This window comes from Emys orbicularis, chromosome 1, assembly GCF_028017835.1.
Source record: "Emys orbicularis isolate rEmyOrb1 chromosome 1, rEmyOrb1.hap1, whole genome shotgun sequence".
Taxonomy (NCBI): domain Eukaryota; kingdom Metazoa; phylum Chordata; order Testudines; family Emydidae; genus Emys; species Emys orbicularis.
The window spans coordinates 83,655,760-83,675,902 of record NC_088683.1 but is presented as its reverse complement, the minus strand read 5'-3'; the positions used below and the strand labels follow the sequence as shown (position 1 = coordinate 83,675,902).

The 20,143-nt window shown below is 37.2% G+C and overlaps 1 protein-coding gene across 1 annotated transcript in view; it reads left to right on the top strand.

Annotated features, from left to right (window-relative positions):
- Positions 1-20,143, top strand: part of ATP2B1 (ATPase plasma membrane Ca2+ transporting 1) — a 105,733-nt gene that overhangs the window by 58,908 nt on the left and 26,682 nt on the right. Inside the window, exons 3-10 of the mRNA XM_065419954.1 lie at positions 2,548-2,745; positions 6,363-6,617; positions 6,697-6,822; positions 8,718-8,855; positions 12,624-12,662; positions 13,232-13,393; positions 16,239-16,453; positions 18,202-18,444. Of these exons, the coding sequence (XP_065276026.1) occupies positions 2,548-2,745; positions 6,363-6,617; positions 6,697-6,822; positions 8,718-8,855; positions 12,624-12,662; positions 13,232-13,393; positions 16,239-16,453; positions 18,202-18,444 (1,376 nt within the window). The remainder of the gene's footprint in view (positions 1-2,547; positions 2,746-6,362; positions 6,618-6,696; positions 6,823-8,717; positions 8,856-12,623; positions 12,663-13,231; positions 13,394-16,238; positions 16,454-18,201; positions 18,445-20,143) is intronic.

Genomic DNA, 20,143 nt, shown 5'->3' with positions numbered 1-20,143 from the left:
AGGATAGGTTGCAACACACAGAAATTAATTCTTTTTCTGTGGTAGGATTTGGCTTATTTTCAGTATCCAGTACTACTACTTGCATGTAGGCTGCTACTTGAGCATTCAGCAAATGCCTCAGTAGTGGCAGCTTATCTGCATAAGGGTAGATAGTTAATTTTTTCAAGTAGACTTGCAGAAGAGGAGCCCTAAAGATGTTGTATGCTGTAAATGATTTTGCTCTTTCCTCCCGCCCCCCCGGCGATTATTTAGATGTTCAGACCCTCACTTTAGGTATCAGGGAAACGGATATCTCCCGCAACTGCCTCATCCATATTACTATTGTTTAGCTACAGAAAATGGTTCTGTTCCTAGCAACACATTAATAAGTGTGCACTTAGAGGAGTGCGGGGGGGTGGGGAGAGAAGAGAATAACCTATTGGGGTTTGGCCTACTCACCTGTGTTTTGTCCTTTTCAGTTCATTCATGAAGCAGTCCCCTGGTGGTTATCTTGCTTTTTCTGGAAGTGTTAGTGATGTTTCTCACTATCATGGGGGTGGTGCCATTCATTCAGTCGGCATCTTGTGTGCTTGCACTAGCTTACTGAGAATGTAAGCCACAACTTGAATGTCTTATTGCTCCTTATATGTGGATCTTCGAGTTACTCAACTTACAGATAGTGACATGTTTGACTTATGGATGTTGTTGGGTTACTGTTAAAAGCAACTAAATATTAAGGCCCTAAAATGGAGACACCCCTTCAAAATACAACATTCAAAATTTTCCTGTGAAGTTTTTTTTTTTTTTTTTTTGGTAGTGATTCCCAAACAAAACTGGACATTGAATAAAAAGGCCTTTGAAACCCCGTTTAAAGACTATAAGAAATGTTGACAGAAAAGGGTCATTGTTTTCCATAACACCCTCCCTCCCCCCCCCCCCCCACACATGCACGCACACACCCCTTCAGCGGTAGAATAGGATAACCTACTGAATGATACTAAAAAATGAAGAATTGCTAATGGTACAACTAAAAGCTCTGATAACTATACATTAATGATTTCTAACTATAGATAGTGAATGAGTTTGTATGAGAGAACGCTTATGCCAAGCCTTGCTAGCATAAGTGTGGTTTTGCCAATTCTTCTTTTACATAGAATTGCTGATTTGCTTAAAATGATTCTATTGCAAACAGAACAAAGGTAATGTGCTGGAAGTTTTGAGGTCAAAACACAAACTTGAAATGACAAGAAGCATTTTAGTGGGATGACCCAGAAACAGGGTAACATAAAACATGACCTAAAAAAATGCAGAAGTTATGTAAATTGAAGCTTGCGCATGTGTAGTGTACTGGTTACATAAAGTGTGATGTGCTAAAAAGTTCAGTAATATGGAATGTGAAAATGTAAAATAATCCAAGTGAACATGGCTCTCATTGGAGAAATACTGAACCAGAAACTGAAGGACAGGAATGAGGGGACCAGACCAAGGGATCGGAGGAGGCGACAACCATCACAAGCTCCCTGTATGATTGAAGTGGCCAAAAGAGCTAATGTGATCCTGAGATGCCCAAACAGAGAAATCTCAAGTAGGAGTAGAGGACTTATTTTACTTTACCTTTTGTATTTGGCACCGGTGCGACCACTGCTGGAATACTGTGTCCAGTTCGAGTGCCCACAATTCAAGAAGGATGTTGATAAATTAGAGACGGTTCAGAGAAGAGCCATGAGAATGATTGATTAAAGGACTAGAAAACCTACCTTATAGTGAAAGACTCAAGAAGCTCCATTTATTTAGTTTATCAAAGAGAAGGTTAAGGGGTGACTTGATTACAGTGTAGAAGTATGTGAACAAATATTTAATAATGGATTCTTTAATCTAGCAGAGAAAGGTAAAATGCAATCCAATGGCTGTAAATTGAAGTTAGACAAATTCAGACTGGAAATAAGGTATAATTTTTTAATAGGTGAGAGTAATTAACCATTGGTACAAGTTACCAAGGGTTGTAGTGGATTCTCCATCACTGATCATTTTAAAATCAAGATTGGATCTTTTTCTAAAAGATCTACTCAAGGAATTATTTTGGGGAAGTTCTATGGCCTGTATTATACAGGAGGTCAGACTAGATCATAATGGTCTTTTCTGGCCTTAGTAGCTATGAGAGATAGGAGAACTTCTCGGTGCCCCGCAATATGGTAGCTTGAGCCCCCTACCAATTCAGTCTTATCTATTATCTGGCATACATATATGTTCAGATACATAAGAGACCACAATTCTCTCTGAAATGGTATAAAAAAGGCAGAAATAGATTAAGCCTAAATTGGGTGGATTTGTGATTGTTTCCTTCTTTGTAACCCCAATAATTTAAAGATTACTTTGTATTATGTAAGAATCATCCTTGAAAGTATTTAATATATAGTATCATGCTGTATTCCTACCTGTTAAGTTAGCTGTGGTTGTAGAGAGTGACACTTCTGGCTTATACAGAGTTTCGTGAATGGGATATGCATATGATTATAAAAAAACGAATGCCGAAATTTACTTTTTTTTTTTTTTTTTTTAAATATTTAGGTCTAAGTGGAAATCCAGCAGATATAGAGAGAAGAGAAGCAGTGTTTGGGAAGAACTTTATACCTCCTAAAAAGCCAAAAACATTTCTTCAGTTAGTATGGGAAGCACTACAGGATGTTACCCTAATTATATTAGAAATTGCAGCCATAATATCATTGGGCCTTTCTTTTTACCAGCCTCCAGGAGGGAACGAAGCAGGTAAGTTAACCTTGAAGCAAGAAATATTTAATATATGTAAATTGCAGTGTTGTGAAACTTCAATTCTAAATTTTACATAAGATCAGTTTTAATCAGCCAATGGAGACCAAGAACATTCTTATTCAAAGTAATTTTGCTTGCTTTCCATTTCACTTCTCTACTGGGATAACACTAGCATAAAAAACAGGTGCATTGGTTGCATTTAAAATAGCAATTCCAATAATATTCATAGTCATATTTGACTGTGAAGTGATATCATACACAAGCTTTAATACTTCAAATGAGGCATAAGCAGCAGGAGCTGCTGGATTCTTCAAAAGTAAACAGCCCACACAGTTCATGTTTTCATGCAATGAAATGCAAATGAATATTCAGCTTTTCTCTTTCTTGAAGATTCTGAATAAACAGAATTGTTTCCAGATAGTGTTGACCAGGTTTTTTCCACTGGGAGCTGGCATGTTTAGCAGTCTTCTGTTTCTCATTTGTAAATGATAGTTAACACCGTCTTTGATCCTCCAATTCAGAAATGAAAAGATTGTCTGTACAGTCACTCAGAACTATCAGTTTAAAAACTTCAGCACCTGCTTTGGATCAGGCTTTCAGTGAGGGTTTTTGTTTTTTGTTTTATTTGGGGGGGGGGGGGGCAAACATAATGGTGGCTTCTTTGCTTTGCATTCTAGTTTCAACTTGTCAAAGAAGTGTTGACTAAATAAAAATGGACATACAACTGTTTCCGGTCTGGTGCTCTTTCACCCTGTTCCCAGACATCTTTCATGAGGTTATAGAAGCTGACCCAGCCATCAAGACAAAGAGAAACCCTATCCAGGCTGCATAGATAGCAGAGTTCTTGCTACAAGTTGTTCTTCTCAAGTTCAGTTTAGACGTTCTAGTTCTTGTGACTAATGTGATCACAGGTCTGAGTCACCAAGCCCTTTTCTCCACTGAGCCAGCTATTTCAGTACCTGTCAAAGAATCTTCTAAAACGCTTCAGACCTAAGAGAGACAACCAGATGATCTGACCGAATTTGAGTAACCTTTGCTGTTTCAGAAACTAGCATAAATATCAGCTAAACAGAATTGTTTGTAGTATAGCTCAAGGTTGACTTCATAGCAGGGTGGATTTCTTTAAATAAAATCAAATTTAATCATGATTTAAATCACCAAGCAGGATGCACTGATTTAAATTGATTTAAATTATTTTGCATTTGTACTTTTTAGTTTTTCTGAAAGGTTGATTCTCATTAGTTGTAAGCATTAAAACATGTTGATTTGCAATTAATTATAGCCTTTACATTAAATTTAGGATATCTGTACACATTTATTTAAGCAATCATGTTGCTTAATTTACATCTGAATTTTACTTGGATTCTTAATTTTTAAATTTATTATAAATGGTGAATAATCTTATTTACTAGGGTTTTTTTAATTTGATTTGTGTTGAGCTCTGGATGGAAATGCAAATTAAATGCAAAAAAGAATTTGAAAATGTATTAGATAAATATAACAAATGTGATGGCTACATAAGAAAAAATGATCAAAGTTAACAAAACATGTTTTGCATTTAAAACTAAAGTGTTAACTGTAGTTAGTGAACAGAACTGATTATTTCTGGTCATATCCGTCAAGATTTTAGAACTAGAAGATCTCAACTTTTCACACCTAATTCTCTGGGTTTTTTTTCTTTCACTCTATGAATAAAAAACTTTCCTGTTTTTTTTTTCCCCCCAACTCCCAATTGATTTCTTAACTTTGAATGTAGTAGCCATTGAACTGAACTAGTTGAATAAACTGAAATGAAGAAAACTTTCTCTGTGCAGAAGAGGCTACTGCTATCAAGAGCTGGCATAGCATTTCACCAAGCTTTGTTCCAGGTGCTTAGCCAGTGCCTTCTACCAGCTCAGTGATTTGACTTTCTCCAAAAGTTGGCAGCAAACACGTATACTGATTAACTTAAATAAAAAAAAAATTGATAGATTTTAATAAGTTTATCCCTTAACATAATTTATTGATTTCAAATTTAATTTTGAATAGATTTAAGTTAAATACATGTTTACTTTTAAAAATAAACAAAATCCAATTTAAAAAAATCCAATATTTAATGGTTTTTATCCACCATACCTCATACTATTGACATAACTGTCAGTTGTTAAATCAAAGCTTTTAAAAGAGTAACTCCTATTTTGATTGTTACAACTTCTGAAATAGTCAGTTAAGAGCTGCTCCTAGTTCACCATTTGAGCAGTCCTCCAGAATTCTGTAGATCATCCAGACTGACAGCTGCTGCTGTCAATTTGGATGGCAGAATTTAGTAACTGTTCCAATCATAAATCCAGAATAAGTTTCACAACTACCTTTTACAGCTTGTTTAGAAGCACTGTCATTGAAGTCCTAGCCAGAGTTTCTTGAAATTTTCAAACTGAAATTTTTGCCAAAGCATGGCTTTTGTTTTTATGGTTCAAAATTTGAAGGAAAATCCACTGTTGCAGCCTTTGCCTCTACTGTGACATTTGAGGTGGGGGGAACATTTCTTCATGTAAACAGAAGTTAAAAGCATTGTCTGCTCTGGAAGACTCGAGGTGGTTCAGAAGATAACTAGAAATTAATTATAGATTGAAAACATGCCAATTTTTTTTTTTTAGTTTCAATATCTCATCTCATTCTGTTCAGGACTGGAAAAAATATACCAGGTAATGCTTGTAGTCAAAAGTAGATAAAGCAAGACAGTGGTGAAGATTCACCAACCAGGTCAAGAGAAACATTGGGAGAGATCAGTTTCCATGCAGCACATAGCTGTTGAGATGGGGAGAGTACTAGGGTTTCCTGCCAAGATGGTGGTGGTGGAACCCCCTCAGGGGCTCATCTTTTGAATAAGCCTCTAGCTACTAACTATCTGGCACACTTAAAGCTCCACATCGTTTTAGCTGCTGGAACAGAGAAGGGTTTTTTCTTCCTTTCCTGCCTAGAACCTCTTCCTAACTGTTGTTTTGGGAGGATCAGAGGGAGACTGAAAAGGGAGGTTAAATATCAGCTCTTCTGCTACTCCACTTCACATTCTTTTGGGGAGGGGAGGAAAGGTCTCCGTTCCTCTGGATCTTCCCTCCAGCTGCTCAGAGCTTTCTCCAAGCAGCCAGAAGAGTGAAACAGGCGTTCTTCTGTTTCACTACTGGCAGAGTTCTGAATAGTAGTAGGGCAACTGACCAAAATCTTGTCACTGAGCAGCTGCCAGGTAAAAGTGAACAAAAAAGATTTGCTGGAGCTGGATAGCTGTTACCTTTGCAGTGATAAGGACCCTTAAAATTTTCAAACTTAAGCACCTAACTCTGATATCTAAATAAATGGTCTGATATTTTTAAACTGCTGAGCACCTATAATTCCCACTGAAATCCTTCTTTGCTTCCTGAGTTTCTGAACTACACTACTTCTCTCATAAGTTCCTACTTGTTCCTACTCTCTCTTGTAATCTCTGACTGAGACATTGACCAGCTTTAATTTAAGCCTTTCTTAGGAAATCCTTTTACCAGACTAAAGTCAGTGTAAATTTATTCCTTGTGAAAGTTAATATGGATTACAAAGGAGTCTGTTTTTGAACTTTTAAAAAAAGTCTTTATTTCTTACAGCATGTGGAGCAGTGACTGTTGGTGAAGAGGAGGAGGAAGGTGAAACAGGTTGGATTGAAGGAGCTGCAATCCTTTTATCTGTAGTTTGTGTGGTATTGGTAACCGCTTTCAATGACTGGAGTAAAGAGAAACAATTTAGGGGGCTGCAGAGCCGCATCGAACAAGAACAGAAGTTCACTGTCATCAGGGGTGGACAAGTCATCCAGATACCAGTAGCCGACATAATTGTTGGGGATATTGCGCAAGTAAAATATGGTGAATATATATTTAACTCAATTATTTGACTTTATTAATAGTGTTTCAAGTTTGCAGTTTTTAATGCTCTGTATTTTAGGTGATCTTCTGCCAGCTGATGGTGTACTTATTCAAGGAAATGACCTTAAAATTGATGAAAGCTCATTGACTGGAGAATCAGATCAGGTTAAGAAGACTTTGGATAAAGATCCTATGCTGCTGTCAGGTGCGTGAATATTAATATTTAACTCATAGTATGGAGCAGTTGATACTAGGTTATAACTGACCCTGGAACTTGAATTTCTAGAATTCTGGTTTTCCTTCCTACTGGACCCAATGACCCTGCTGAGGGCTTGTGCTATCGGGACTCTGACATCAGAGGCAATGCCTAATAAGTCTGCATATATTAGCTATTTTCACCTGCAAAGTGACTTACAAAAGACTCTTCTAAAAATGGGCTGTGTCCTGTTACCATTTATATGTAAACCAGACGTGAAAGCTTATATTAGAAAGCTTTTTGAGGTTTATCTTTGAAATACCAGCAATATCAAGTCTGGTCTGGTCTTGGTTTTGTTGGCGGATTTGTTGGATGGCTCACAGTGTGTTCATGAGCCCTTGTGTGGCATGCTTTATTAATGTTATCCATTCACAATGTTAACAAAGAAAGCTAAATGTTTAAAACAAAACCTAAACAGTATAAAAATGCCTTCAGCTTTGTCTCTTGTGCCTTTTGTCATTTCTTGAGTATTCTACTCACCGTAATCTCAGGGCAGACAATATGAAATGTCTAATAAAGCACAAGCATAAGCACGATGTTTTGGCAGGGGAGAGGGGAGAACCTTTTAGCTCTATATTCTACATAAGTATGTTCAGCTTTTTAAAGATGGCCTGTAAAGAAGAGAACATTGTATCTCACCACTTAACAGCAGAAGTGGCTAAGGTTTGATAATTTTCTTTACATTATTTTTTTAGTCCCTACAACATAGCTAGCTGGGAGACATTTTTTTTTCTAGTAGTTGGAACAAAGAAGGAAGAAGACAATTCTTAGATTCATAGTTCTGCCAGTTTGCAGTGTGCTCTGGCCAAATCACTTAACTTTTGCTTTAGTTTCCCATATTTACAAACTCAAATCTTGCTTACCTCTCAGGACTAGTGGAACACTTACCTGTTTGTAAAGCACTCTGAAATTCCTGGGTGCAAATTCTTGGGTTAAGTTTGTGAGAATGTCTGAGTAATTGAGTGGGAAATAAATACTAGGATGTGGTAATTATCCCAAAACAATATATTATAAATCCAGCAAATAAATTTAGTTTTAACTATGAAAAAAAAATTAAAACATGTTAAGGTATGGAAATGACTAACTAACTTATAAACGTTCATAGTTTCAGAGTAAGGTAAATTGATTTTTAAAGACAGATTAAACTCTTAATTTTTTCTGTTGTGCAGAGTTGTTTTGGATACCCTAACTATATTTCTACACCTTAACATATTTGGATTTTTTTTAAATTTAGCCCCAACTCTAAATTGCTTAGTTTCATAGTGCCTGGTTTTGAGATACCAGTGATATCCCTGTAGGGTATTTTATCCTAAACTGCTGATATGTACTCTTACTTTTTTGTCTAAGAATATAATTTATTTTAAAATAGGTTATTTTGCTGTCAAGACAGTGTTTACTCCTTAAGAGCTTGCCTTGTCTCTGATTGTGCAGTTGTAATATTAATGCTAGCTTTTAAATTAATTTAGTTGGCAAGTAGCTTACATAAGAATGTGACTCTCTTTAAATTCATTGCAGGATTAAGCAGAATGAAAGCCTGGCCTGTGAACGGGAGTGTTTCTGTTAAAACAAGTTGGAATAGTAGAAAAAAGTGCAGGAAAATGCCTTATACGTTTTTAGATTGCCCTAGCATCCAATTAGTCTCTTAAGAACAGTCTGTCTAAACTTTTTTTAAACTTTTCTACAATTTTAAACACAAATCAAGGGATCATATATAATTTAATCAAGTATTTAGTGACTCTTCTATTAAAAAACAACAAAAAACCCATAACATTTGATTTTATTGCTTTGCTAGCTGGCTACTTTTACACTTACTGGGAAAAGTATTAAGATGTACTCTGTTTCAGGTACCCATGTGATGGAAGGCTCTGGAAGAATGGTAGTTACTGCTGTAGGTGTGAACTCTCAAACTGGAATTATATTTACCTTACTTGGGGCTGGAGGGGATGATGAAGAGAAAGAGAAGGAGAAAAAGGACAAGAAAAGTAAGCATTGAATTTTAAATGGCTGAAAAATGTAATATTAGAGTTCTTTAAAGTTTATATTCTCCTATCCTATCGGTACTGTTTGGCAAGGTCAGTCAGATTGCAGTGGCCTGTGCAGAGCACCTGTTCCCATGTAATGTCTTGCAGCCAAAAATCTTTCAACATGGCATCTACTGTCTTCTCAAGAAGACAAATCAATGGAGAACAGCTCTTTGGAAAAAGTTGTCTTACTCCGTATGACTCTTTCCATAACTTCAGTTCTGGCAACTGGCTATTGGAACTAAGTAGTACCAGAGATAAACATGAGGACTCCTAGAAGAGGGCCTTAATCATTACATCACTCACTAAAAATGTCTTTCCAGGAAGTTGGGAAGGACTTGAAGCAAAATATTCCTTCCACAATAATCTATATAAATTATTATGGGGATGATAATCTGTTTTAGGATCTCTGCCAAAGGCTAATTATATTTCCTCCTATCTTAAATAATTCCATGTTCCTTTTTGAGGTATACAACTCCATATCTTATCCCAGAAACTTCCCCAGAATTCAAAAGGTGGGCTGGGTTACTAAGGCAAAACAGTAGCAGAAGATATGGTTGGCAATTACAGTTCCTTTGGAACCTTTTTATGGTAGCTCAGCACACAGAGTATCTTTTCTCCTCTTAACCCTGTCTTTTCTTACTCCTATTAGAAATCAACAAAGGCTTCAGGTAAAGCAGGCTAATTCTTTAAATTTAAGAAAAACCAAACAAGCATTGACCCCTTGGCATGGAGTTAATGCATCTGTTCCCTTCCTCCTTCAGTGCTATCTTTTTAACACAGACTTTCTGATATAATTCAAATTAGCCAAAGCAGACAAAGAACAAGACAGCCCTTTTGGCAAGTAGTGCTCTTTTGTTCAATATTGACTTGTCCCTACATATAATCTGAGTGTCTTTCAAAAACTAGGAACATCTTTCTCTCATAAATCTGGAAACAGCACTCTCTGAATTCATTCACTATGCAAACCTGCAGATAAATCCTCAGCTTAGATATGAGGATTCAAAATCATGAAGACTGTGTGTTCTTAAAGTTTTTTTATTTTGTAGCTTAAGTGTCAACCTGGATACCTTTCCAATTTCAGACAATAACCATTTATCAAGCCAGCATTGGTTGTGGAAATAAAGATCCACTTAACTAAAGTCGTCATGGTTCCCTCCAGGGTAAAGAGAATAGTCAAGGCAATGACCTAGAATACATATTTACTAAGCAGCATGGACTGGATGTCAGCCTTTGTCTGGCACATGCTGATTGCTGTGGTGAGTCTTTCTCCTACGCAGTTACATTTAGGCTTATAGTAGAAACTACTGCTGTATGGCTTATTGAATTAGACTAGAGACTTGACTACTGAAGTAACCAGTGGGGGGTTTTCTCTGCAGAAAACCTAACTTATTCTTCTGTCAAAGGTAGTACTGGAAGCCTATTCAAACTGGCTTTGGTGTCATTGCATATCAATTTTCAGTTAAAAAATCCTATTTAGTTGCTTTGTTTCCGTTGTCCTGATTAAAACATTTTTTGTATGTAGAAGATACTGAAGTATAGTTCAGCCTTGTATTCAGATCTGTAAATGGGTTGCCTTAAACTAGGATTGTCCAAATTTTGGTCCTTCAGGGCAAATGGTAAGAAAATGTGCACTTGTGTTCCCTGATAGCGCCTCTCCCCTCCTCTCCCAGTATGAGTGGACAAGTGAAGAGCAAAGCAGCCTCTGACCTGCTGCTCATTTAAGAGGGGAGCCACTTTTCAGAGAGCTGGAGCTGCGTAGCCTTCACAGTGGGAGGGAGGGGAAGTAAGGGGGAAAAGAAGCAAGCAGCTGGTGCAGGAGATGCTGGCGCTTTCAGGATAGGGCAATAGGAAGAGAGGTGGGAGCAGCAGTGGTGGTTCCACAGAAAAAGATAGCAGTTGCAGTAATTGATCTTAGGATCTTGATCTTACCCCCACTGCAGCTGACTTCTAGGAGGGCTGAGGTGGTTTTCCTAACACAAAACACAATGTGAAACTATCCAGATTTTACATATTTGCCCGGGTGGCCACTTTGTTGTAGATTATCATTAGTGGGTATCCACAAAGATTTGTGGCATTCTCTTATATGGCAAATGACCAGACACAAAACTGTTACTCAAAAGTAGTCTGCCATGTCTATGTAGACAGGACATTAAGAAATAAGACTGTCCTAACAGATACCTCTGGAAAGGGAAGGTCATTGGCGGATTTTAAGAACAGGTTAGAAAAGCACCTGTCAGAGATAGTCTAGAAGGATCATACTTAGTCCTGCCACAGTGAATGGGACTAGACTAGATAATGTATCGAGGTCCCTTCCAGTCCTGCATTTGTGATGCTAAATATCAAAATATGTATTAATTTGAGTTTTTATTCTCTCATCTGCAGTGTTGCTAAAACATTACTAAATTTGTGGTTTCAGTTTTGGCAGTGACCTCCCTGCTCAGGTTTCAGCTATGCTGCAAAGTTTTGTAGCCTAGATATGTTAGCTAGGAGTGTGGGGGTGGAAGCGGGGGGGGGAGTTAAAAATCGCATTGCCTAGCTGACATAGCTATGCTTGCAAAACCCCCAGTTTTTTTTCAACAGTGTTTCTGTCAGCATAATTAATGGTATTCATGGGAGGTGTTTAGCTATGCTAGGAGAATTCCTGTCAGTTTATGCTGCATTTTCATTAGGTGGCTATGCTGGCATACCTACACCAGTATAGCAGTGCTGGTGAAGCATCTGTAGTGTAAAAAGCCTAGTTCTGGTGCTGTAACAGTCCAACAGGTACTTCTAGGGGAATTCTGTGCCACTGCACAATGCAGAATTTTGCAGAAATTAATATTGTGCGTGCAGAATTTCCTTTTCCGCACAGAAATGGGCCGCAATGCTGCTGGCCGCCACTAGCGGCCTGCTGGACCTGACAGAGCCCACCTTGTACATAGACACTGCTAGGAGGAGGGGGGAGGGAGCTAGAGGGTTCCTGGTAGGTGCGGTTCCCTGCACACTCTGGGGGAAGGAGACGGTGGCGCACAGGAAACTCCACACAAGCCTGGGACCCAGCATCAGGCTGTTTCTCCCTCTGGATCCCTGGGCTCTGAGGGGTAGGGGGAGCGGATGTCTGGGCTGGGGTGGGGGGCACAGCTGGGCTCTGGGTGGTGGTGGTGGGGGGGTGTATCTGGGCAAGGGGGGACCCTGAAGCTGGGATCTGAGGGGAGAGGAGGTGCGGATATCTGGGGGAATTTTTCTGTCTGTATTGTTAGACATACCTGCTGACAAGTATTTTGAAATAAATTACCAAATAATTGAAACTGATTTGAATATGTAGTGTTATTTTGACAAATAAAATTCGCAGAATTTTGAAATACTCCGTGCAGAAATGTTTTTTGTGCTGAATTTTTAATTTTTTGGCACAGAATTTCCCTAGGAGTAAACAGACTGAACTTCAAAACAGGAACGTCTAAGCTACCTCTTTTGCTGAGATATGCAGGTCTAACAAAGTTGATATTTATACTTAGATGATTAACCCATAGCTTGATGGTTCCATTATAAAACAAAAATTACACAAGAAGTTACTTTTCCTCCTAGGTATCCAGTCAAATTTTCTACATTTAAATCGAAGTTAATTGATGTGAGAAATAAGCAACCATAGGTTACAGAAATAAGACTTGAGAACTTATTTTTTTTAATGCTTGTATGTTAGAGAGATGGAGCTTGAAAATTACAGTTCCTTATTTTTGTTCCTGACAGGTAAAAAACAAGATGGAGCTGTTGAGAACCGCAACAAAGGTAAATATGTAATAAAAAAACAACAACAACTAAAAACATTTCTTTTTGTATAGGTGTCTATTCTAGGGGGAAAAAAGGTTGTGTATCTTAATCTGCCTCACCTATATACAGTAGTTTGTTTAAATATTATAGATCTAGGTAAATGTTGCCATAACCTAACCCAAAAATGCAAATATGAAATGTCCCTTATGATTAAAATCAAAAGTAGTAAACGTTAAGACCCACATTTTCTAACTTCACCCCAAATTTTCAAACAATGTCCAATGTTAAATTCCCAAAAGCCTTGGCTAAACATCTAAATAGAAGTGACCTGAGCCCCTCTAGGTCACATAGCATTCATTTCTGGTGGTGATCCTGAAGCCAGTTTTGACGTGATAAGGGATCACTGGTGACGTTATTGATCAGCTGGGAATGACTGGCTTCAAGGACACTACTAAAGCTGATATTAATGGGAGTTGGGATTGCTGAGCACATGCATCTAACACTGATTCCAGTGTCTTACTGGACTTTGTAATTATTCATTCATATGCAATTATTCATTCGTATGTCCCCTATATTTCTAAACTTAGCCAAAGCTCAAGATGGTGCAGCCATGGAAATGCAACCCTTGAAGAGTGAAGATGGTGGAGATGGAGATGAGAAAGACAAGAAGAGAGCAAATATGCCAAAGAAAGAAAAATCAGTTCTACAAGGCAAACTTACAAAGCTAGCAGTTCAGATTGGCAAAGCAGGTATGATTTTTATTCATATTTTTGTGGTTTTTGACACTGAACAAATTTGGTGTCATTGTTCTGAAATAGTCTGGTGGCCCTGCTCTGAAATAACCTACTCATAGGTAGTTTTTTTTTGTTTTTATCCTTTTTCTAGTATCACACTGGCTTATTTGATAGAAAATATGGCAAAGTCAAGTTAAAGCGCACATACACTAATTGTAAAGTGAAAAGTTACAACGAACCTGCGTGTGCTTTACTCTGAGTGTATAATCAAATGAATGTATTGGTAGTTTCTCTTAAAGAATATAACACTAGAAAGTACAGCTTTAGAACATTGGTTTCCAAGATGATGGTGTGTGGTGTATTTTGTGAAATATTTCTACCTTTCACACTACTTCTCACTTTGGCATATTATATGCCAACAAATACAGTTTTCCAGGAAAGACATGTTTGACCAGGCAGTATACTACATAGAAATGTGATTGTTGGATCTGTTGCCCTTTATCTGAGCAGAGGGAATGTGAATTTGTAATATTGACGTACACTGTTGAAGATAGGACTTTTTCTTCTATTAGAGGGCCCACTATTGAGGCATTCTTCTCTGCTTCCTCTTCCCACAAAGTATATCAATGGCATCTTTATCGATTACTTGTTTCTTTTCTGGATATTTCTTTTGTGTATTGTATTGGTATATATTCAGGTTTGAGAATCTCTTCCCACTCTAATCAAGCATGTTGTTTTGTGGGTGGGTGGGGAGGGGGGGCTATAGGATATAAGTAAAGTTAAGTTACTACTAAAGTCGACATTTTGACTTTAAAGTCTACCCTTCCAAAATGAATGGGGAAATAGATGTGAAATGTCATTATTGAAGCTTATTTTTTCTTAAATTAATCAGTAATGACCTTGGAGCCAGGCATTTCCTAGGCGCTAATGACTGATGCCCTGAAACACAGCTGAGGAGCACTAGCTCAGTAACCAAGTCAGATCAGCATGAGAGAGTAACTAGCTCCAAGGTCACTATTAGCATTATCTAAACTAAAATTTTAGAACAGACCCTTTTTGGCAGGCAGGAGCAGCTTGTTATTCCTAGGGTTTGTTTTGGTGGCATGTGTCGGTGTATCCATAGAGTGTCATGTTGCATGTCCATCTTCATCTGATACTTCCACAGGATGGTGTACTAACAAATTAGGTTTTTACATATGCTCTTTATTTTCTTTATATTGTAAACTAACATCACTATTCTTTCCACCCATTCCCCTTATTACATTATCTTAAATATCAGAGGGATAGCCGTGTTAGTCTGTATCCACAAAAACAACTAGGAGTCCAGTGGCACCTTAAAGACTGACAGATTTATTTGGGCATAAGCTTCCGTGGGTAAAAAGCCCATTTCAGATGCATGGAGTGAAAATTACAGATGCAGGCATAAATATACACATAAATACAATATTTATCTTAAATATTTAGTGTTAATAATTAAGAGACTTTTGTCTTTAAGACCTTTTTAAATAAAAAATGTGTCTACATAATAAAAATAAACTAGATAGTTTCAGCTCTGTTAGAAGCACATGACAAAATAAATGTTTGGCAAACAATTGCTTATTTGATGGGATGAGAAAGCTTATTATTATGTTTATGAAGAGGAACTAGAAAGTGCACCATTTTAAAAGTAATATAAAATGACCTGTTCATAGTTGCATTGTCCTAAAATTGTACCAAAACCATGAAAATTATTATTGCAATAGGGCATTTAACACAGGAGTCGTTTCTTGATGTTTGTAGTTATGCTTATCTTATTGGAAGAGAGGAGGGAACAGATTTTTAGTAGTTGATGTGCAAAGGGTTCACATTCAGTTTCATTCAATAATTATACTGAAGTGTTTCATGTGTAATTCCACTTCTTCCAGGCATTCAATGCAAGTTTTTCTTTCTAAACAATGTTTTACTTCACATTTGAGCAGCTCACTACAACTTTCTTCTGTGCCTTTCACTCCCTTGTTAAAATCCCTCTTCTTAGGTTATCTTCAGCTTCTTTAAAGAGATCCTTCCATGCCTCTTCTTTCTGCTTGCACTCTCCTGCTCTCACTCTGAAGTGTTCTCCTTGTTTCTCTCAATTCTGTCTGCTCTTGTATCTGGCCCTAAAATTAATCCCATTTCTTCTCTTCCCCAGTCACTCCTCTGGCAACTTTTTTTCTATATGCATGAATGTCATTGTCCCACTAGTGTAAGCGCTCTCTCTCTCTCTCTCTCTCTCTCCATCTACTTTCCTATCTCCTTCCTTTCATTTGCCTTTATGCTTAATCAATGTGTTGTCTAGTCCTGTCTTGAATGTATTTTCACTAACTAGCATTATGATCCCCTACAATCTAGCTTCCATTCACTCCACTGAAATTGCCCTCACCAATGTCCTGTTGTGAAATATCAAGGCCTCTTCTACATTTTCATCCTTTTGGATCAGCCTGCTATCTTCAATGCTATTCTTTCTCCTGAGAACTCTTCCATTACCCATAAGTCTGTCACAAATGTGCTTTACCCTTCACCTTTGTGAAGACTCTTCCATTACTTACATCTTAATATAGCGGTGTAAGAGTTTATATATCCAATAAAAAATTGTATTTGTGTGTTTGGGAGCTAAGTTTATAACTGCTTTGAGAACCATCAAAATCTTCTGACTTACCTGTTACAATTTTATACTTAAGATTTTTGTTATTTTTCCCACTTTAAATAACACTTTCAGATTTTTGCATTTAATCTGAAAATGAGGGTAGTTTTTTTGAAATCTTATTTTAGATGTTATTTGTATAATAGAGAAGATGGATATTTTTTTTTAAATAACTGCTTATCCTTTTCTTTTTAACAAAAGGTTTGTTGATGTCTGCAATCACAGTCATTATCCTTATCTTGTATTTTGTAATTGATACCTTCTGGGTTCAGAAGCGACCTTGGCTTGCTGAATGCACACCAATTTATATTCAATACTTTGTGAAGTTCTTCATTATTGGAGTTACAGTCCTGGTGGTGGCAGTACCAGAAGGTCTTCCACTTGCAGTCACTATTTCACTGGCTTACTCTGTAAAGGTATGTGTAAAAAGCATGCTTAAAGGTAGGTGGGCACATAAAACTTTTCTAAATCATGCAAAGCAGGAAATTCTACACTGTTAAACTGTCTTCATTGGAGACTGAGGGAATCTTACTTCACTCATTCTCGTCTGTAGTACAGTACAATGAAAAAACATTGTGGCGAGTTGGTATCTAATCCTCTGTGCATTAATATAAATCAGGGGTTCCTTGGGCAGAATAATGTAAATTTAGAAATAGTCTACTTGACATGAAGTGAAGCATAGTGGTTCTGGTGCATGGACTTGGAATAGAAGGACTTCTGTCATATGTGCATGTGTGTATAGTTTTAGCACTCCAGTATGCTTGTCATATTCATACCATAACCTATTGTACTAACTTAAAATAAAGGTGTGTGTGTGTGTGTGTTAGGATTGCACACTGAGCTATGTAAGCTTTCCTTTCTGCCACTAACACACTTGTCCAATAAGCATTACTAATTAGTAAATTTAATCCGAAAATGGTGCGATAATCCTTCATAGTCTGCTTGGGTACTTGCCAATTCATTGTTTTCCCCTATTTTTGAGTCAATATTGCAGAATATCTAGAGCCTACTATCTAGTACAAGGTATCTGCTACCTTGGTAAACTTCAGATTCTTAGATATCTTTATTTTGTTCCAATACAGTAGTGATAATGAGAGGTTGAACACTGCTTTGAGATTGGCATAGTGCAGACACTGACTGTGTGCTGCTTTTTCATACAGCTCTGCTAATGTGCCTTTATTGCAACTTGCAGCAGTGTTGGTATTCGAGACCTATAGCCCACTTAACTGCCTTTTGGGAGCTAGAATGATTGAAACTAGGATTTTGAACTAATGTCTATAGGTGAAACTCATGCACTACTTTTCTGCACCATCTGGTCTGTTTCTCTTGGCTGTTCAGTCCATTATCACAGATTTCAGTTCTTGAATAGTCAAACTTCACTGACTTGAAACATTTTAAATAAAATTCTAACAAAAAAATATAGTCAGAACATCACACAAATTTTAAGATGACTGAATAGTTTGCCCTTTAAGCTAAAAGAAAATATAACAAAGTAGTTCTGTCTTGCTCTCCAGTCAGTGAATGGAGAGCACCCTGTAATGCAAGCTGAAGTATTTAAGTTGTATGCTAATCTTACTATGTAAAAACATAACTTAAAAATTGGGGAGGGAGAAAGGGCTCAACCTCCCTATATGTCTGCCCCCCCCCCGTTGTTTTTTTTTTTTTTATAGAGCAGTTGTAAAGCAACTGTCTCCTACAGCAGCGACATTCCATCTTTGGAAACAGTTGAATATTCATCTCCGGTTGATCAGTCAGGAGTAGATGCTGAACAAAATGTCTTCTATTAGAAGTGGTCTGCTCAGATCCCAGATTCTATTAGTGTAGCGATATAGCTGGTGTCTCACTTTGAGTAATTCGCTGGAATGTTACTACTTATTCACCTAAGTTTGACATACAAATGCAGCAGAATATGGACTCTGGCTCTAGTAGACATGTTTAAAATGCAGTTTATTGTGGCATGATATATTTGGGTATAAATTTTCTGTATGTGTCAGTATTTGGGTTGCCAACCTGAGGCACCTTTTTAAAGAGGCCTGCCCTTCTGCAAGTAGGTATTAGCGCTTTCTGAAGACCCAATACCTTAAAAGTTAGAAGTTTTGAAAGTTGAAGCACTGGTGGCGGTGGTGGCGACTAGCTGTTCATATTTGCTTTTTTTTCTTCATAGAAAATGATGAAAGATAATAATTTGGTGAGACACCTGGATGCTTGTGAAACCATGGGCAATGCAACAGCCATTTGCTCAGATAAAACTGGAACATTGACCATGAACAGAATGACAGTGGTGCAGGCTTTTGTCAGTGAAAAACATTATAAAAAAATTCCAGAACCAGATGCTATTCCTGAGAAAACTCTGGCTCATCTTGTAACAGGAATTTCTGTTAATTGTGCTTACACTTCCAAAATACTGGTAAGTGAATTTCCTTAGTTTTATACAATAGTAAAAATAAAAGGCCACTCATCTTTAGTTCTAAAAAAACCCTGTACAAATAATGGTAATGTTTGACCATCAACTAGCTGATTTAAATGTGTATAAACTGAGTTAAGGGTGAGGTACCTTTTAACTGTACTGTAATTTAAGACACCCCAATATTTCAGTTGGTTTGGGAACCATTCAAAACACAAATACTGGCTTATTTTGAATTGGTGATTCAGAAATGGACTCCAAGAAGCTGACTTTCTTATAATACCTAATTCTTGGATAAACTTATGAATTTTGTTTTACAGGCTAGGGGCTGTTTCCTCTGTTTGGAAAGCATCTAGCACATTTTGGGTGCTACCACAATATAAACATGTGAGCAGTATAGTGTGTTCACTAGATATAATGAAAAATGCAAGTACAAATAGTGGCTTAATTTAATTGATCAGTTTTTATTCCTGGATAATGTAATGTTAGTAGAATAAGTGCATAGATTAAGGGTCAATAATATCCATCATTGTTCATAACTTGATTCCTTTTCATTATGTTGAGCATTTGTGAAATGAATAGTTCAGTACCTGTATCACAAATCTATTGCACAACTGATATTCAGTATAAAGATTGCACTCTTTTTAGTTTGTTACTTTTGTCTAGTAGTTTAATGGTGGGATCCACTTACCTGATTCATATACACACCACCAATCATGATCTCAGGAGATATTACATGCCATATATAATAAGGAAAAATGTTGAGGTTGCTTTCTGAGTAGACAGAAAATAGTGAAGCATATAGCAGAGTATGGCTTACTTGCCTTAAATACTCCATCCAATTACATAAGTTTGCCAGTACCCATCTATATGTTAGGGAATATCAACTCTACAATACATAGCTAAATTAGAACTTTTTCTGTGAAAAAGATATGTTTGCTACCTGTAGAGAAAATTGGTGAAAATTTTCAGAAAGTAGCCAGTACGGAGAGAGAAATATCCAGTAAGAGTGCAGTAGGTGCATATGAGTGGCTCAGTGCTGAGGTTCATTCCAAGAATATGCGTTGCTCCAATTTGTCTTGTGCGGATGGTTCAGGACCTATAATATGCTTGCATGGGAAGAGTGATTTTTGGAGAAATAGTAGGAAACAACCCTTATGAATGATATTAGTGTTACTGTACCTGTAAAAAGGAAAGTTGCTCTAAGCCTTTTGCTGTATCCAGTAACAGTGGTACCCTTGACTGTCTCCACCCCCCAAAAAAACACCTTACAGAGAAAAGAGGCATCACAATACCTTGTCTAGATCCAAGCTACAATTTTTAACTCACTAGTATCTTAATATTCTAGAATCTGTGAAAAATACTAAACCATCTGCCTGTTGAAGTTGTTAATGTTATGTGTCTTGTTAATCTGCAAGAGCATGTCTTCTAATTTGAATAGGCAAATTTTGTCCAGAATATATTAACTGTATATTAGGCTAGCTGGCATCAACTAATGAAAAACTTTGAAAAGACTTTTTTATTTTTTAAAAGCACGACAAAAATCAACATAAAATGGGTTAACTGGTATGAAAAATTTAAATGAAGAATCTTCTACCAATTGGAGGTGTTTCTAGTGGGTCCAACAGGGATCTGGCATTGGCTCAATGCTAATCAATCGACGTGGAAGAATATATAAAGAAGTTGGTAAAGTTTGCAGATG